The following is an 18,279-nucleotide window of genomic DNA, read 5'->3' on the forward strand; positions in this document are numbered from 1 at the left end:
CCTGGAGTGTTGGAGGAGCTGCAAGGAGGCCTGTGTGGTTAGAGCAGAGGGAGCAAGAGGGAGCAAGAGAGTAGGGGAGTGTAGGGAGGGGACCGGCAGGTCATACAGGGCTGGCCCAGGCTCTGTCCCTGCTGGCTGTCCTTGTCAGCCCTGCCTTCCTGCGGAGGGCCGGAGGTCCCTGTCCCCAGTGAAGGGAAGGTGGTCCCCCTGAACCAACTGAGCCCAGGCAGTGCCTCAAGATGGAAATTGAAGGAACCACAGTGAGATCCATGGCACCCCGTGACCTCCGGGGGTGCCCACCCTTCCCTCTGGGATTCTCGGGGACTCTTCAGCATCAAAGGCTTTTGGGGGCGGCTTGGGTGGCATCTGCAGCCACAAATGCTGAGAATACGTGTGCAGTTTGGTTAGCTGGGTAATCGGGGTACACCTGCCGGCAACATGAGAGGTCATGGCAGGGGTTGGCTCGATGCTGAAAGCACCGAAAATGGTCCTGGGGTTGGCCTCAGCCTCATAGTGAAGACTAAGGTGCCCCTCTCTGGGCGAGGGGGACGTGGAGTGGAGACAAGAAGGGTAGAGTGGCGTGGCGGCCACATCCGTGGACTCCTTGCTTAGTCCCCAGCAATCCTTGCTGTGTGTCCATGAGCCAGTGACTCAACCTCTCTGATCTTCGGCACTGGAAGAGTATAACAGGGGGGAGTGGAGAGAGGAAACTGTAGAGAACACGGTCAAGGAAGTCCTCACTGAGGCGGTGACATCTGAGAATTCACAGCTCTCCCTCCCGTGGACGTGGTGCCAGCATCTCCCCACACCAAGCCGGAACTGGGGGACAGGTTAGCACTTGGGGGGCAGGGGGGACAGTGGAGTTCTGTGGATCTTCTTAGTTATCTCCTGCTGCCGAACAATGATCCCACATCCGGCATGAGTTATCTCAGGGGCCCCGGGGCAGGAATTAGGGAGTGGGTTGGCAGCACCGTCCTGGCTCAGAGTCTCTCCTGACGTCACCGTCGAGAGGTCAGTCGGGTCCCCCCAGGACACAAGGAGGATGCTCAGCAGGCCTGGGTCTCCAGGCGCCAGGGCCCCGGGGGCATTGGGCACTCAGAGGAACAAACCAGTGCTGTAGTGGGTGCTGTCCCAGGTCGGCGGCTGGCAAACAGCGGAACGGGGATCTGACCGCGGACCCTGTGCAGGCACCCAGTCCTTCTGCGTCCACTGGACCTGTGTGTGCGTGTGTGTGCGTGCGTGCGTGTGTGTGAGATCAGATTTGGGCTGGAAGCTCTGACCCTTCTGTCCAGAACAATCCCTACCCTCACAGAGATGTGCTAACAGCTCTAACATGATTTTCCTGAAGGAGTCTCTGAGACCCAAAACCAGCCTCCCTTGCCCTGACCTGAGCCCCGGCTCCCTCCGTGTTGGGGACAAAGATGGGCTCTGGGTTCCATCAGCAGCCGGGATCGGGGGCCCCTCCAGGGCAGACGCTGGGCTGAGTCGTCAGCACCCAGTGGTGCGTCCAGCAGACACGCACAGAGCACCTGCTCTTTGGCCGGCGCGGGGCCCAGCGAGAGGGCATCCAGTGATGGGAACTACAGGGAACCGAGGAGCAGGGGGACGCTCAGAGGGATTTTCAGACTCTGGATGCAGGTTCTGTTCAGACAGCATGCTTGGGGACATGGCTCCGTGCAGGGAGCGAGGCTCAGAGGGGCAGCAGGGCGATGTGGTTGCCTGGGAAGCGACTGGGGCAGGGATCGTGGAGGTAGAGGTCTGGGGTTTGCGATGCCTTGGGAGCAAGGGTTCCTGGGCAGGAGTGAATGGGGGGCTGCACACTAGGGGGCTTAGCGCGATGGAGACTTACGCTCTCTCAATTCCGGGACCCGAGGTCTGAAATCAAGGTGTCAGCAGGGCCGTGCTCCCTCTAGAGTTTCTGGGGGGGACTCTGCTCCGCGTCTCTCCAGCTTCCAGGAGCTCCCGTAATCCTTGTTCTCCAGCTCGTAGAGGCATCAGCCTCTGTCATCGTGGGTCTATACGTCTCCGCTCTCCCTCTGCCTTTCTCCTGTAAGGACAACTGTCCCTGGGTTTAGGGCTCACCCGAAATCCAAGATGACCCCATCTCGAGATCCATGACTTACTGACATCTGTAAGGACATCTGTTCCAAATATAGTCCCATTCACAGGTTCTGGGGCATTAGGACTTGGACATGTTTTAGGGGGCTCCCCATTCAAGCCACAGAATGAACAGCGGGTATGAGGCAGCTGGGGGGAACATCTCGGGGAGGGGACCCAGGGGAAGCAGGGGGCCCGGCCCACTGCCGAGGACTTGGTGACGGGCAAACAAGGCTCCTTCTTGCAGGACGGAGCGTTTGCGCCATGTCTGGAGAGATGGGGAAGCTGTGGCAGATGGAGGTGGGGGCAGCGTGGGGACCGCGTGTGCCGGCACTGGGAGGCTGCCAGTCACATTTTTGAGTGCAGGAACGCACGAGAGCCTCCATTGTCTCACGGAGGAGTTCACATCAGGTCACAAGGGGGTCCCAACCCCGGGGGGTGATTCTGCACCCCACATGACCCTGGGCGACATCTGGGGACATTTGTGATTGTCTTGACTGGGAGAGATGCCTGGCGTCCAATGGTCAGGAGAATAGGGAGCTGGTGAATGTTCTAGAGCAAATGCTAAGGGACATAGAACGCAAGCCACAAGTGGCATTCCCACTTTTCTAGGAGCAACAGCGAAAAATTAAAAAGAAACAGGTGAAATTGTCATGCTAGATTTCCCCTTAACCCAACACCTCTCCAAGATATCATCAGTGCAGCAGGTAGTCGGCGTAGTTAAGGAGCGCTCACAGCCCTTTGTCCCTCGGAGGTGGGCCCACCCCTCGGTCCATCTCAATTCAGACAGTCAGTTGTGATCAGAAATGCTCGATCTGCCTTTGCTGTTTACGTTCTATAAAACGGAGAGTTGGAGAAGCAGGTCCACACACCTGCTTGCTCTAAAATACTTAAGAGATTTTCCAAGAATGGAGTCAGAAATCAGTTTTTACATGTAAGTTTATATTTACATTAATTATAATTAAACAAAAAAAAATTTTGGGGGCGCCTGGGTGGCTCAGTGGGTTAAGCCGCTGCCTTCGGCTCAGGTCATGATCCCAGGGTCCTGGGATCGAGCCCCGCACCGGGCTCTCTGCTCAGCAGGGAGCCTGCTTCCTCCCCTCTCTCTGCCTGCCTCTCTGCCTGCTTGTCATCTCTCTCTGTCAAATAAATAAATAAATAAACTTTAAAAAAAAAATTTTTTTAAAGATTTTATTTATTTATTTGACAGACAGAGATCACAAGTAGGCAGAGAGAGAGAGAGAAGCAGGCTCCCTGTCGAGCAGAGAGCCCGATGCGGGGCTCGATCCCAACACCCTGGGATCATGACCCGAGCCGAAGGCAGAGGCTCTAACCCACTGAGCCACCCAGGCGCCCCTAAACAAAATTTAAAATTCTGTTCCTCGGTCACACAATCCACATTTCAAGGGTCTGATGTCCACATGCGCTGGTGGCCACCATGTTGGACAGTATCCCGCAAAAACGTTCGAGGCCGAGAGTCGGCAAACTTCTTCTGTAAAGGGTCAGAGAGGGACCATTTTTGGCCTCATGGGCTCTAGGCCCTCTGTGGCATCACATAAAAGAAACCACAAACAATGCAGAAATGGGTAAGTGTGGCTGTGTGTCAGTAATGGAATTGGCAGATCCCCATTCTAGGCCATTGCTGTCCGATAGAATTTTCCAGAGTGATGGAATGTTCTGTCTCTGCTGTCCAACTTGGTGGCCGCTAGGTTAGTGTGGCTACTGAGCCTTTGAAATGTGGCAAGTGTGATTCAGGAAAAACTTGAGCAGAGGGAGGGTCAGAGGGACAAGCAGACTCCCCACTGAGCAGGGAGCCAGACATGGGGCTCGATCCCAGGACCTCAGGATCATGACCTGAGCTGAAGGCAAGCACTTCATGGACTGAGCCCCCCAGGTGTCCCCTCAGGAACAATTTCTAATGCTGTTTGAGTTAAATTTAAACTTAAACCGCCACATGTGGCTCGTGGCTATCACACTGGACACCTCAAATCTAGAATGTTCTAGATCAGGGGTCAGCTACTGGGTTAGACCGCGGATATCAAATGTTCTAGACTGGGGGGTCACCTACTGTATTGGTAAGTTCAGACCTAGAATGTCCTAAACTAGGAGTCAGCCACTGTCTTGGATACCACAGATGTAGAATGTTCTAGACCACGGATCCACTACCATCTTGGTGCAGACCTAGAATGTTCTAGGCTCTGGAACACGATTCAGTGTCATCTTATTATGTCTAGATTGTGGGTCTCAGTTTGATACCAGCTCATGGCTGGAGAGACGGAGGGGAGGAATGAATTGTCAACAATACCCAGAAACCGTCCCTGCCACGTCCCCAAGCCTGTGCTGTCACCGTCCTGACCTCTGTGGTAACTGACCCCCGATTTTCACATTCTCTGCACTTACGACCAGATCTCTGAAACCCTGGGCTGCTTTTCCCCACTCGCTCTTTCCCCACGGTGGACGGACCCGCAGTACGCGGACCGTCCCGCAGTACACGGACCGTCCCGCAGTACACGGACGGAGTCTTTACCGTCTGCATTTTTCTTTCACTTAGCGCGATGCTGTAGAGGGTCGGCATCCCCTGTCGTGCCGCGCCCCAGCCGCGGGTGCCTTCTCGCGGCTGGCTGGCATTTCACCGCACGAAGCCACAGTTGACTTGTCCATCCTCCCGTTGGTGGACACCCGCGTCCTTTCCAGCTTTTGCCGTGACAGAGACCCTCGTCTGCGCTTTGTGTCTGGTGGGCACGTGCCATGCTTCCTCCGGCCGCAGCCGGGAGCTCCCACCCCGAGTACACGTGCCTTCGGCTTCTGGAGCTGACGGCCCCCTGCCTAGTGAAGGGGTCGGACTTGCGGGGGAGCCTCCTCTCCCCCCCCCCGACCCCGAGGGGACCCACAGATCTGCCATCAGCACACTCAGAGCCTCGTTCGTGGCTGGCGGCAAGAGTGCGGGCAGGGGCTGCTGGGGGGGGGGAGTCCCCCGTGCATGTCAGCCGCATCGGAGCAGGGATGTCTGAGCGCACCCCCCCCCCAGGCATCTCCGCCAGAAGACGGAGCAGCAGCCACATGAGGGGAGCCCCGTGTGGGAAGAGCCCCCACCCCGGGCGGCTCACGTGCCCCCACACACCCGCACAGGGACCCCGGGGAGTTAGGGGGCCACAGTGGGGTCATGCGAGAGACCAAGGCAGCCACCATCCTTCCTGTCCCCTGCCTCCCCTCAAAAACCCACGTGCATGTGTGTGTGTTGTGGGGGGGGACGGGGTGGAGTGGACACCTGCGTCTTTTTATCTCTAAACCAGGAGGGGAGGGTGAGCTGGGTCATCTGCTGGCTCCTTGCTCCCCCCACAGTGCAGGGAACAGGCAAGCCCCCTCCACAAATGCTGCTTCTGAAGCGAGTTCCAGCTCCCATGTCTGAGTGTGACAGCGGCGTCCGTGGGGGATGTGGTTTAATCAAATCTCGGCATTCTGGAATAGGATCCTAAATTGAATAACAGAATCCCAGAATAGAACCCAGAACGGACCGCAGGCCCCTGGAATCCACGCTGGGCAGAGGACTCAGATTGCAGCAGAGGCTTTTTGTGGGGGTGTCAGACCCCAGGATGAGGTTCCTGGAGATGGCACAGGCCCGTGGGGACAGTGAGGCGGGGGGCAGGTGGCCGGTCCAGCCCTGTCTCTGAGGGGCTGTGCCACTAGCGCGGGTACTGTCTCTTTCTTCGGGAGGGTCTTGAGGGGCAAAGGACATCCTGGATCTGGCATCTGCCCTGCACCCCAGAAAGGGCTAAGTTTGTCTGTCTGGGGGTCCCCCCACAGACCCCTCCTGAAAACCCTTTCTATGTGCACAGGGATTTCTGAAGTGGCCCCCTTGCAAGACCCCGTCCCACATCCCATGACCTGACTCCGGTGCCAAATGTCCAGGGCTCTGACCCTCCCCGGCCTCAGTTTCTTCGTCTGTGAAATGGGGTTGCAGAGGGGCTTTGAGGCTCCTGTGAGGGCACAAGGCGCGTTGCTGAGCTCGCTGTGGGAGCTTGGAAAATCCATGCTGAACGAAGGAAGGAATGAGTGAATGAAGGAACTGTCCCAGACACGCGGAGCCTGCAGGACTCGGGGCCAGTGGGGAGGAAGGCCGGGGTGCCAGCCCCAGGCCAGGAGGAGCCACAACAGCACCTAGAGCCGGACAGCGGCGTGGTCTGTTTGGCAGGGAGGCTGGGTTGGCGCTGGGGCTGCGGGCGAAGGGGAGGCAGCGCCAGTGGCCGGCATCACCTTGCTTTCTCCCCCCTTCCGCCCGGAAACGACCTAGCGGGGGCCTCTGCTGGGCCCCCACGTCCTCTAAAGGCACAACTTTGCATCTTCTAAAGGACCATCTTTGGGACCCCAGCCTGACCGCCGGAGACACCTCCTGCCATCCCTCCCCTAGCGGCCTCGGTTTCCCCATCTGTAATAATACATAGTTCAGACATGAGGGACCCTGGTTTCTCGATGGTGCGTGGCTTGGTTGAAGTCACCCAGCAAAGGTTGGGAGGCAGAGCAAGGACTGGGTCTCATCTACCTAACATGCCCACCCCAAAGACACAGATGCTCCCCCAGAGCCCCGGCCCACAGGCCCCTTGGCTGGAGGGTTGGCTGGACCCGGAGGAAACCAGGAGATTCGGCCTCTGCTTTGATTTTCTCCGTTCCCTTTCTGATTTGCCCATCTGTAGAGTAAGAAGGCTTCCATCTCATGACGTTGTTTAGAGATTAAATGAGTCGGTGGAGGTAGGTATTCCTCCAACGTGAGAAACTACCCCCCCCCACCAAACTCTTACTCATACTTCAAAACCCCCTACAGACTTTCCATCTTCACTGAAGCCCAGGATAGCCTTTGGCTCTCCACTGCTCTATGCTCTCTGGTTTCCCAGGGGCTTGTCCCCACCTCTGCCTCCATCCTGACTGCTTGGGTCTGGGAGTGTCTGTATCTGCCTCTGTCTCCCCTGGTTCCAGATGAGAGGGTCCTCCTTAGGGCTGCAAAATTACTCAGCACGGGGCACACCAGGAATGTTCTTGACTAAATGAAAGGAGGAAGGGGGGGCAGGGAAGGAATGCAGCCATGGGGAGCCAGAGAAGGTGGAGCAGGGAGGGAGGCACCAGGCAGAGACCTCGGTGGGACAGATGGAGAGAGGGAGCCGGAAGGAGGTGGGCAGAGCCAGATGGGCGGGCAGGGGCGACAGGAGGGGTGGGTGTGGGGAGACCCAGCTTCCCTCCCCCCCACTAGCCCCCCCCCCACCGCGCCCCGCGCCGCACGCCTCCTCCCGGCCTCTGGCGGGCGGATCGACTGCGCCCGCCTGGGCGTCGGGCTCGGGCGCGGGGAGCGAGGCGCGGGGCCGGTGCGTGCGTGCGGCGTGTGCGCGCCTGTGCGCCCAGGGCCGGCCGGGCGGGCGGCGGCACGTGGAGGCCAGCCTGGCGCGCGTCTCCAGGCCGGTGGGTAAGGCGGGCCGCGGGGTGCGGATGGCCAGGCCTCCGAGCCTCGGCTTTGGAGCGGGAGACTGGGGAGGTGGGGACTGCCCGCCTGGCTTCTCGGGACCGCACCGGGACTCTCCGGCCCGAGCCCGAGCTGACCCGGGAGGGGGAAGGGGTCTCCCAGGAGGCAGCGGAAGGTCCCAGGCTCGGCAGCGGGCGGGGGAGATGGGGCGCAGGGACCCAGGCCGCGAGAGTGGGGCGGGGGTGGAGGGTGCGGTGATGGGGACAGGTTCCCTCCCCGTGGCCCCCTCCCTCGCTCCCTCCTCAGCTCATCCATCTCCAGAAGATTATATTTAAATATCTCTTTTGTGCAAGGCAGGAGCTGGGCTCGCCCCTAAGAGGCGGTTTCCATGGCAACAACAATTGCCAGCTTCCGTGTGGTGAATCAGCGTTGCCATGGCAACCCCATCCTCATCTGCCCAAGGTGCTGGGAGGAGGGAGGAGGTGAGGGCCAGCGGAGGCGGGGCGGGCGGGGAGGGGGCGAACCGGAGGCCGGAGCTCAGGTGCCCCCGCTCCTCCCAGCTCCCTTCACAACCTCAGTCTGCCCCCCGCCCAGAAACGGGTCCGTCTGGTTAAAATAATCCCCGCTCGTGCCTCCAGCTAGCTGGGTGTGGTACCCAGGTGGAGAGGGGGTGTGTGCGTGTGCGTGTGCGTGCACACGTGGTGGGGGAAGGGAGACGTGGTTTGGTCTTTCGCAGGTGGTCTGGGTCCCTCTGAAGGTGTGGCTGGGTGGCAGGCATCGGGGACGCCCGAAGGCCTCTCTGCTTCTGGGGCTCCCAAGGCTGAGTTCAGATTGAGGCAGCCCATTAGGAGCTGGGGAACAAACACTCAGAATGGGAGGGGCGCAGGTGGGGTAGGGAAGCTGGGGGGGCGGGGGCTCAGGGAAAGGGGGCTCAGGGAAAGAGGGCGCAGAGTGAGGGAGGGGCCTCCGATGGCGTGGGGAGGCTCAGAACTGAGATAGGGTCAAAGACAAGGGGAAGGAGATTTGGGGGTTCAGAGTCGGAGAGGGGTCTCTACTCATAGGACTGGGTAGAAAGATCCTTAAATTTTAAGTCTAGGAAGGCTTAGTGCCTTGACTCGCCCACCATGACCTTGGACAAAGAGTCTGGGCCTTGATGTTGACATCTGTAAAGCCGGGTGAAAACTGAGCCTCTCTCCGGAGCTTGCTGGGTGTCTGTACAGCGTCTAGAAAGCTGACACCCCTCAAGCACCTTTTCTGAATGGCCATGGGGATGGTCTGACCTGGGAGGGGGTCTGAGGTGGGCCCTCGTTCCAACCTCAGGTCGGGCACAGACATCCCAGCCACCCTTCCATGCTGGCGTGTGCCGGACACTTCTTTCTGGTCAATTCAATTTGGCAAGCCTCTAGGATTCTCCCTGCCTGGTGTGAAGAGAACTGCCTGCTCGGAGAAAGCAAGATGTAGACACTTCCTGCCCTGAGGCAGAGGGAGGAAGGAACCCAGCGGGGTGGAAAGATGGCCTGCTTGGGGACATTTGAGCTGGGTTTTGAAGGATGAATAGGAGTTCACCAGGAGCCACAAGGCTTGGAGAGAGATTCTGTTCTCAAACCAGTGGAGAAGCAATGTCACGCATTTCCCACATCCCTTGAGTTTTTCTCAAATACCCACGTTAGCTCACCCCTATGGCTGGGTCAGTTTGGGGGTGGGGATTAGAGGAGGATTTCTTCCATTAAACATCATTTTCAGTGCTGGGGGAGCAGGGGGTTGGAGAACAGAAGCGTCCAGAACAAGTCCAGATTGAAAGCTGGTCCACTCAGGTATGACAGTCCTCGCACCCAGGGCTCAGAAAACGGACTGAGAGTACCTGCCCTCGTATCAGTTACTGCTGGGTGACAAACACCTCAACCATTTTATTTGTTGATTCTGCAGGTTAGTAAGCTCAGCCTGGGCTCAGCTGGGTGGCTCTTCTGCTGGTTTCCCCTGGGGTCATTCATGCAGTGGTGGACAGGGCTTGCCGGGATGAGCTAGGACTGGCCAGCCTCACTCCCATGCGCTGTTTGGCAGTGGGACCTCTCAGGGCATGAGGTCTGTCTTCCTGTTCTGCTTGGGCTTGTCACCTGGGCTTGTCCCAATGTCAGCTTTCCAAAAGAGGAAGCTGCAAAGTCTCTCAAGGCCAGAGCCTGGAACTCCCACCACTTCCCTTCCATGACCTTCCACGGGTCAGAGCAAGTCACATAGCCAAGTCCAGATACAGAAAGGTGGGGAAACAGGCTCCAGTTTTTGATGAGAAAAACTGCAAAGTCAAATATGCAGAGACTAGAGGTGTTGGACAACTTTGCAAAGAGCCTACTACACCTGGGAATGCAAGGGGGCTTCCTACAGCAGGAAATATTGTGAACGGGTTTTGAATGTAAAGTAAGAGTTTTCCAGACAGCAATGAGCAAAGCCCCGTCGGTGGGACCATGTGTCACTTGTTTGACTGGTTTGCTGCTGGAAGTTGGTGGGATGCTGTGCCTCAGGGAGGTGGACAGGGTGCCTGGCAGAGCTCAGGTGAAGCCCTCACCCCTGATGTCCCCACTGTCAGCCTCGACCTCCTCCTCCCCTCTCTCTCCACAGATGGCGCGGCCAATCCAGGTGAAGCCGGCGGACAGCGAAAGCCGCGGAGGTAGTTGTCATCTCTCCGTGGCCACCAGGCTGGGGGGTGGCAGAAGAATGGGGGAAGGGGGGGACCCCTGATCAGAAGGCTGTAGCTGTCCCCTCTAGACTCACATACCTCATTGTGGTGGGAGAGGCAGAGTCTCCTGGCTAGGGTAGGCACAGGAGAGCGGGGGGCGGGGGTGTCCCCTCTTCCAAACCACAGTGCCACAGGCCTAGGAGTGAAGGAGTTGGGGGGCAGGTGGCTAGGTCCAGTTGCTTGTCCCTAGATCTTAAAATGCCCCACTCCCCGTGGGGTGCAATACTGGAGGGTCTTCTGAGGCAGAGGGGCTGGGATCCCTGAAGGGACCCCTCAGGGGGATTTCTGTGTGTGTGTGCACGTGCGTGTTTGTGTATATGTGAGCATGCGTACCTTGGCACGCCTGTATGCAGATGTGTGTGAGCAGGGTGCATGTGCACGTGTGTTTCTGTAGCTTATGTGGTGGGGCTTCCTGCTGGCCTGTGTGCACGTGTGCACGTGTGCACGCCTGGCCTGGGCGTGGGCGTGTGTGTAGGATTGTGAGTGCCTGACTGTTCCGGACTGGGCGTGTGGGTATGTGGGCTGGAGGCCTGGCGTCTGCGTACGTCTGGACTGTGTTGGGGATGTGACCATAGGAGTATGCTTGGCTGTCCCCAGTGGCACCCAAGTCTAGCCCTCTTGGAGATTTTCCTACCCCCTCCCCACTTCAGGTGGATTGGGGGCTGAGGCGGAGCATCCAGCCTTGGGGGTGGTGTGTGGGGCAGGGCGGTTAGGACTCCTGTGTATGTGTAGGAGCCTGGTACAGCCCATCTGGGCTGGGACCTGTTTTCACAGTCTCGGAGCAGGCTGCTCGTGTAGGTCAGGGATTGGGACGGGGGGGGGGGGTCTGCATGTCTCCGTCTCTTCTCGTCTCTCTCTCACTCTTACTAATTCCTCTTCTCCTCCTCCTCCTCCTCCTTCTGTCTGTCTTTCTGTCTCTCTCTGTCTCAACTTCTCTTTCTCCCTCTCCATACCTCTTTCTCGCCCATCTTTTCTCCTTCTGTCTCTCTGGTTCTCTCTCTACTCTTTATGTCTCTCTTTGTCTCTTACTCTCTGTCTCTGTCTCTGTGTTTCTCCCTGTCTCTCTCTGTCTCTGTCTCTTTCCCGGACTCTCAGTCTCTCTGCGTCTATGCCTCTCTCTTCCGTCCCCATGAGTGACAGCTGCCAGAGAACAGGTTTCCATAGTAACCCAGCTCACCATCCCTGGGAGATGAAGCTGCCATGTTCCTGATTACAGGGGAGCAGCCCAGTTACCAGAGGGAGAGGACTCTCGGGCCTCACACGGGAGAGGCTGGCCAGCCAGGCCTCCAGCCAGACCCCCACCCCCACCCCAGCAGATGGGGGCTCCAGGCTTCCCGCACCTGCTCCTGTGCGCACAGGTGCCTTCACTCATTCAGCAGACATGGACTGCCTGGCCCCTGCTGAGGGGAAAGGGGCCATCAGCGCTCACCCCGACTGGGAAATCTAGATGGCAGACAGACAGACAGGGACCCAGGCCAGGCCAGGCAGTTCGTACACTAGTACTGTGTGGGCTCTCCGCGAGCGAGGAGAGAGACATCTCCGCCCGGAGGGTGGGAGCCGGGAAGCGGTCGGAGGCCCTGAAGGGTTGAAGGGAGGGCGTCCAGGAGGGGGTGCCGCGTGAGCCGAGGCCTGGAGATGAGCCGAGCATGGCACGTGGGAGGATGGAGAGGCCCAGAGCAGGGAAGCGCGCGCCTGTGTCCTCCCCCACGCAGGCAGAGCAGGGGCCAGCCGTGCTCCCCCCACGCCCTGCTGCCTCCATTCTGCCGGAGGGACCGAGAAATTCCCGGAGGCCAGGACGCGGCTGAGGGGGTGTCTCCGCCCACAGGAGACCGGAAGCTGTTCGTGGGGATGCTGAACAAGCAGCAGTCGGAGGAGGACGTGCTGCGGCTGTTCCAGCCCTTTGGGGTCATCGACGAATGCACCGTGCTGCGCGGGCCTGACGGCAGCAGCAAAGGTGACCGGCCGGGGGCGGGGCTGGCCCGGGGGCGGGGCTGGGCGCGCGGGAGGAGGGGTTCGGCTCCTGGGGGCGGGGCCTGGCACGGGGCGGGGCGGGGTTGGTTCCCGGAGCGAGGCCCGGCGCTTGAGAAGGCGGGATTGCCTCCTGGGGTGGGGCCAGACCCTTGAGAAGGCGGGGTTGCCTTCCGGGGCGGGGCGGGGCACCTGGGACGGGGGTGGGGGTTCGGCTTTTGGGGGCGGGGCCGAGCCCTCGAGAAGGTGGGGTTGGCTTCTGGGGCGGCCTGGGGATGTGGGAGGGCGGGTTTGTCTCTTGAGAAAACCAGATGGGCTTCTGGGGCGGGGCGGGGCACGTGGGCCGGCGGGGTTGGCTCCTGGGGGAGGGGCCTGTCACGTGGGTGGGCGGAGCTGACTCCTGGGGGTGGGGCCAGACACTTGAGAAGGTGAGGTTGGCTTCTGGGGCGGGGCGGGCCACGTGGGAGGGTGGGTTTGGCTCCTGGGCGTGGGGCCGAGCACTTTAGAAAGTGGGTTTGGGGGGCACCTGGTGGCTCAGTTGGTTGGCCGCCTGCCTTGGCTCAGGTCATGATCCCGGAGTCCTGGGATCTAGTCCCGCATCGGGCTCCCAGCTCCATGGGGAGAGTCTGCTTCTCCCTCTGACCTCCCCTCTCATGGTCTTTCTCACTCTGTCTCTCTCAAACAAATAAATAAAATATTTTTTTTAAAAAAGCAAGCAAGCAAGCAAGCAAGCAAGCGGGTTTGGCTCCTGCGGTCCCGGCAGGGCTCGTGAGAGGTGGGGTTTGCTTCTGGGGCAGGGCGGGTACGGGGGGGGGGGTTGGCTCCCGGGGCGGGGCCAGGCGCTTGAGAAGGCGGGACTAGCTTCTGGGGAGGGGCGGGGCACGTGGGGGCGGGGTTTGGCTTCCGGGGACGGGCGGGGGCGCTTGAGAAGGCGGGGTTGGCTCCAGGAGGCGTGGGCTGTGTGGGCGGAGACCGTCCTTTCCCGCCGGGTCCGGCCCGCGCGCCGCCTGTGCCCACCTAACTGTGGGACAGTTTCCCGTGGACTGTCTTCTATGATCCTGGCTGAGCATCTGGAAAAGACTTTCGTGGTCCACAGAGACCTGTTTCCCTGTCTGCCCACGTGACTGTGCCTGCGAAGGGCATCTCTCCACCTGCGTCTTTAGTCTCTGACTTTTTCTGCCTTAGTGTCTAAATGACTATTTCTGCCTAGCTCTTCGTGTGTCTGGAGCTCTTTGTCTGTCTACCTGTCCTACCTTTTGGGGTTCACCTGTCAGGCACCAACTGTTGCCTTGCCTGTCTCTGGCCCTGGAAACTTTTTATCTTCTAAGGACAGAATGTATCCCGTGGTCCCTAGTTGCTTGTCTCTCTCTCTCTCTCTTTAATTATTTTTATTTCTAAATGTTTTTTAAAGTTTATTTAATCATCTCTACACCAAATGTGGGGCTCAAACTCACGACTCTAAGATCAAGAGTAGCATACTCTACTGACTGAGCCAGCCAGGAACCCTTCTTTTCTTTTTTAATTGATATTTACATACTGAAAAATCTACCTTTGGAAAGCGTACAGCTAAGTGCTTTCCAGTATGTTTAAGAAATTGTGCAACCATTGCCACTCTCTAATTCTAGAACATTCCATTGTCCTACCCCACCCCCAGTCGGCCTGGCTCTTCCACAATATGCCCGTCTGGAACTACACCTAGTAGCCTCTCTTATGACTCTGTCTCCGAATTTGCCTGTGTCTCATGGTCCCTGGCTGCCTTGGCTGCGTGATTTCTGATTTCTTCCTGTGTGGCCAGCCGCTGGGTCTGACATGTCTGGTATTTATTTATTTATTTTCTGTCCCCATCTTTCCAACTCTGGTCACATGGGCCTACGTGTCTAGGTCTGAATGTATCTGTGCCTGAGTGTGCCCACAGGACTGTATCCCAGTGCCTCTGTCTGAACGTTTGTCACCTTCTCTCTGCATATCTGATTACAACTCGGTCTCACCGTGTCAGCGGCTGGTGGCTGGGGGGTGTTCCCTAAGCCCGTGCCCTTCACTTGTTCCAGCGGGCAGGACCTGCCCCTCCCCCGGACTGCGCACTGCCTCACAGTGCCTGTCCGGCCATGCGAGCCCCACCACCTGTGAAGCTGGTGGCTTTCTGAGCGAATGAGAGGCCACCGGGCTGACATCATACTCTGTGTGCTCTTCTTACTGCCTTTATTGTCCAGCTGCCTGGCTGGCTGTCTGTTCTGACCGTCTGACCCGCCGCGCGGGGCTCCCAGTGCCCTAACCTGTGGCCCCTCCCCACCCAGAAAGACCCTATTACCCCTCACGCGTGCTCCTTGTCTTGGGCCAGGCTGTGCCTTTGTGAAGTTCTCCTCCCACACCGAGGCCCAGGCAGCCATCCACGCCCTGCACGGCAGCCAGACCATGCCGGTGAGTGGGGACCGCCCTGGGCCACGGAGCTGGGCGTGCGGAAGGGGGGAGGGGACAGGGACAAAACCTCTCTCTACCATTCCCGCCATCCCGTAGCCACTTGCTGTTCATCAGTAAGGCACAGGCGGAGAGAGAGGCGGAGTCCCTGATGGTGGTGTGGGCACAGGTATGCAGGTGAGTGTGCGATTGTGCGTGTGTGGAGCATACGCGTGTGTGAGCAAGTCCGTGTGGGAGTGTGCCTGGAGGTACTGCCAGTATGTGGCTGCGTGTGTGTGTAAGAGAGGATATGTGAGTGTGTGTGGTTGTTAGTAGGTGACTTAACGTGCAAATGAGGTGTGTATATGTGGGAATATGGATACGTGTGTGCTGCTGCACGTGTAAGTGTGTCGAATGGGTGTGTTTGTGTGAGTGGCTTGTGCAGCGTGCATGTAGGTGTGTGCACATGTGTGTTTCTACATGTGTGTACTGACTGCACGTGAGTGTGTGGATCTGCCTGGCTGATGTGGCGGGAACGAGCGCAGCAGGCTTCTGTGGGCATCTGTGAGGGCACGTATGTGACTGTGTGTGGATGGGCGGGGGTGTGTGTGAATATGCGTGTATGTGATTGCATGTGTACACGTGTGATATGGGCCCCTGAACGCACCGTGTGAGTGCGTGTGTGCAACTCTGTGTGACGTGCATGGTGCGTGCAAATGTGTGCACACATTTCGGACTCTTCGTGTCTGAGTGAGTTTGTGTGAGTGTGTGTGCATGTGTGTATGAGTGTACAAGAGGGTGTCCTGGATGGCGGGACCTGAGGGGTGTGGCTTTGTGAAGGCCAGCAGGGGAACGTGGGGCGCGGGGCTGTGACAACAAGGATGGGGGTGGGGCGCGCAGAGGAGCGGGGGAGAGGGCGGGAGGGGCTGCAGCCTTCGGCCGAGGAGCACGGGGTTCTCGGGGTCATGAGGAGCCATGGAAGGTTTTGACAGCGCAGGGAAGGGGCCAGGTCGGTTGGAAATGTCCCCTGGGCCAGAACGCGGATGGGTAGGGGGCAGGCCTGCGGCGCGGAGAGGCGGGGAGAGGCGGAGGAGGACAGGCTCAGCGCTGGGAGTAGCCCCGCCCCCTGGGGGAGGGGCCAGGAGCCACAGTCGCGGTACAGAAAAGGCCGGATCTGCCACAGTGGGTACAGGCGCTAGAGAACCATCCCCCTTCTGAGCTGCACTCAAATGGGAGTGAGGAGCAGGGCAGCGTCAGAGCCTCCAGGCCTCGCACGCTGGGCACTCGGGCCTCAGTCGTAGCCCCTGGAGGCAAGATTCGGGCTCACCAGGAGGTCAGGCTTTCTCCCACGCTCGCAGCTGACCAGTGATGGGGCGCATCGGGGAGCGAGCTCTCCAGCAAAGGGGGCATGTCCCCTCTCCGGTTGGGGTCTCACCTGTCCTCAGGTGTGAGTGACAGCTCTAGGGTCCTTCACCCGGGTCCCACCAGTTGGACTCTCCATTTTTGAGAGCGTGGCTGATAGTCAGGGTCCTCTGCTGGGTCCCAGACGCGGCCCCCTGGGCGGGGAGGCCCCACCTGTGCCCACAGGCAGCTGTACACGGTCAAGTGCGAGACCCAGGATGCTGATCTCTGAGCTGTTCTCGCTGTGAGGTCCGTGTCCTGCAGCTCGGCGCCCACGGGCAGGACTGGCCGCTGTGCTCCCCCAAGGGCCAGAGCTGGCGTGGTTCCATGAACCCCAAAGTCCTGGCTACCTCCCTCCTTCTTTCCCTCCTTGCTTGCCGCTGCCCCTGCAGGGTGCCTCCTCCAGCCTGGTGGTCAAGTTCGCCGACACGGACAAGGAGCGGACCCTGCGGCGCATGCAGCAGATGGTGGGGCAGCTGGGCATCCTGACGCCGTCCCTCACCCTGCCCTTCAGCCCCTACAGTGCCTACGCCCAGGCTGTGAGTGACCGCAGCGGCTGCACTTCCGTCTCCAGCAGGGCTCCCCACACCACTCGGGGGGGTCCGGCTCAGTCTCTCTCTCTCCATGCATGCTCTGTTGGGGGTTCTGCCTCTCTGCTCATCTTTCTGTCTCTTCCTACTTTCTGACTCATGGTCCTATCCTGGTCATGGTTGAGTCCCCAGATCCAGGCTGATTCCTGAGCCCCCCCCACCCCAGCTGAGCCCCCAGCCATGAACTGAGGCCCGAGCTGAACCCCAACTCTGGGCTGACACGACTCCATGCTTAGGCCCTAAGTCTAGGCGGGGCCTCCAAGACAAAAGGAGCCTCTAAATCGAGGCTGACTTCACACTGAGACCCAGCCCTGGCTGAGCTCAGTGTTGGCTGATCCCCAATCCCAGAGGAGTCCAAATTCCTGACTCAGCCCTGATCCTAGACAGACCCTTGATCCCACACTGAGCCCCAATTCCTAGCTAAGCCCTGACCCCAGCCTGAGCCAAGAGAGCCAGGCTGACCCCCTCCCCTACTCAAGTCACTTGAGGACCAGGCCTCCTCCCACGAGTCATGACCTCAGGGCAGGTGCCATCCCCATTGTGCACACTGACTCCTTTCCACCCCCAGCTCATGCAGCAGCAGACAACGGTCCTGTCCACGTCGGGCAGCTACCTGAGCCCCGGCGTGGCCTTCTCACCCTGCCACATCCAGCAGATTGGCGCCGTCAGCCTTAACGGGCTGCCTGCCACGCCCATCGCCCCTGCCTCTGGTGAGAGTCCGCCAGGGGCCTAAGGATGGGTGGGCAGGGCAGGGCCAGGGCCAGGGCCAGGCTCAGGCTCCCCATGGTGCTCCTCCATTCTGCAGGACTGCACTCACCCCCGCTGCTTGGCACCACGGCCGTGCCTGGGCTCGTGGCTCCCATCACCAATGGCTTCGCAGGGGTTGTGCCCTTCCCTGGGGGGCACCCTGCCCTAGAGACCGTGTATGCCAATGGCCTTGTGCCCTACCCAGGTAACTGGAGTGGTCCCCTGGGACCTATGGGGGGGTGGGGGGGGAGGGCGTCTCTGGGACAAGCAGGCGTTCCCATGCCATGGTCCCTGGGAACCAGAGGGACTGTCAGCTCAACAGACATGAGCTGTGGGCACAGAGAAAGAGACTATAGCAGGGTGGTTAAAACATGGGAACTTTATATCCAGATATATCTGGGGTCAAGCTTCAGTTCGGTTGTCCTGGGTGGTCTCTGTGAGTCCCTGGACCTCAGTGTCCTTACCCGGGAAATGGGTCTGATGCCATCAGTCATCTCAGGAGGTTGCACTGACGAAATTAGCATGTTGAATGCTTGGCACACTGTCTGTACCAAGAACAGCACCATCAATCTTAATTATTAACCGTCACTATTGAGGAAGATATCAGGACCCATATCCACTCCTACATCCAGCCATGCAGTATTCGCCATGCACCGAATTTGGCTGGGCCCTGCCTTTGCAGAGCCGAGGTCCCAGCTCTCCCCATTCTGTACCACAGTCCCCAGGCAAGCCTCCTCCAACACCTTGCTTGGGTGAAGTAAGTCATCTGCATATCCACCATTGAGGAGAATTTGTTTTTATTTTGAAATGACTGGAACTCACAGAGAGTTTCAGAAGTACGGAGAGGTCCTGGTCCCTCCAGCCCAGCCCGCCACCCATGCTAACAGCTTACATAACAAAGC

The 18,279-nt window shown here is 59.1% G+C and overlaps 1 protein-coding gene across 14 annotated transcripts in view; it reads left to right on the forward strand.

Annotated features, from left to right (window-relative positions):
- CELF5 (CUGBP Elav-like family member 5) overlaps positions 1-18,279 on the forward strand; it is a 48,555-nt gene that overhangs the window by 20,459 nt on the left and 9,817 nt on the right. For 9 of the 14 annotated variants that reach the window (XR_004277072.1, XR_004277081.1, XM_032305908.1 and 6 more), the window contains exons 3-8: positions 10,160-10,211; positions 12,103-12,231; positions 14,584-14,663; positions 16,433-16,579; positions 17,199-17,340; positions 17,436-17,582. Coding sequence is in view for 12 of the 14 variants with exons in the window: in XM_032305908.1 (XP_032161799.1) it covers positions 10,160-10,211; positions 12,103-12,231; positions 14,584-14,663; positions 16,433-16,579; positions 17,199-17,340; positions 17,436-17,582 (697 nt within the window). In the remaining 2 variants the exon portion in view is untranslated. Of the gene's footprint in view, positions 1-7,364; positions 7,550-7,899; positions 8,029-10,159; positions 10,212-12,102; positions 12,232-14,583; positions 14,664-16,432; positions 16,580-17,198; positions 17,341-17,435; positions 17,583-18,279 lie in introns of those variants that run through there. The other 5 variants (XM_032305944.1, XM_032305892.1, XM_032305934.1 and 2 more) reach the window with 4 other exon arrangements.

This window comes from Mustela erminea, chromosome 1, assembly GCF_009829155.1.
Source record: "Mustela erminea isolate mMusErm1 chromosome 1, mMusErm1.Pri, whole genome shotgun sequence".
In the NCBI taxonomy this organism is placed as follows: domain Eukaryota; kingdom Metazoa; phylum Chordata; class Mammalia; order Carnivora; family Mustelidae; genus Mustela; species Mustela erminea.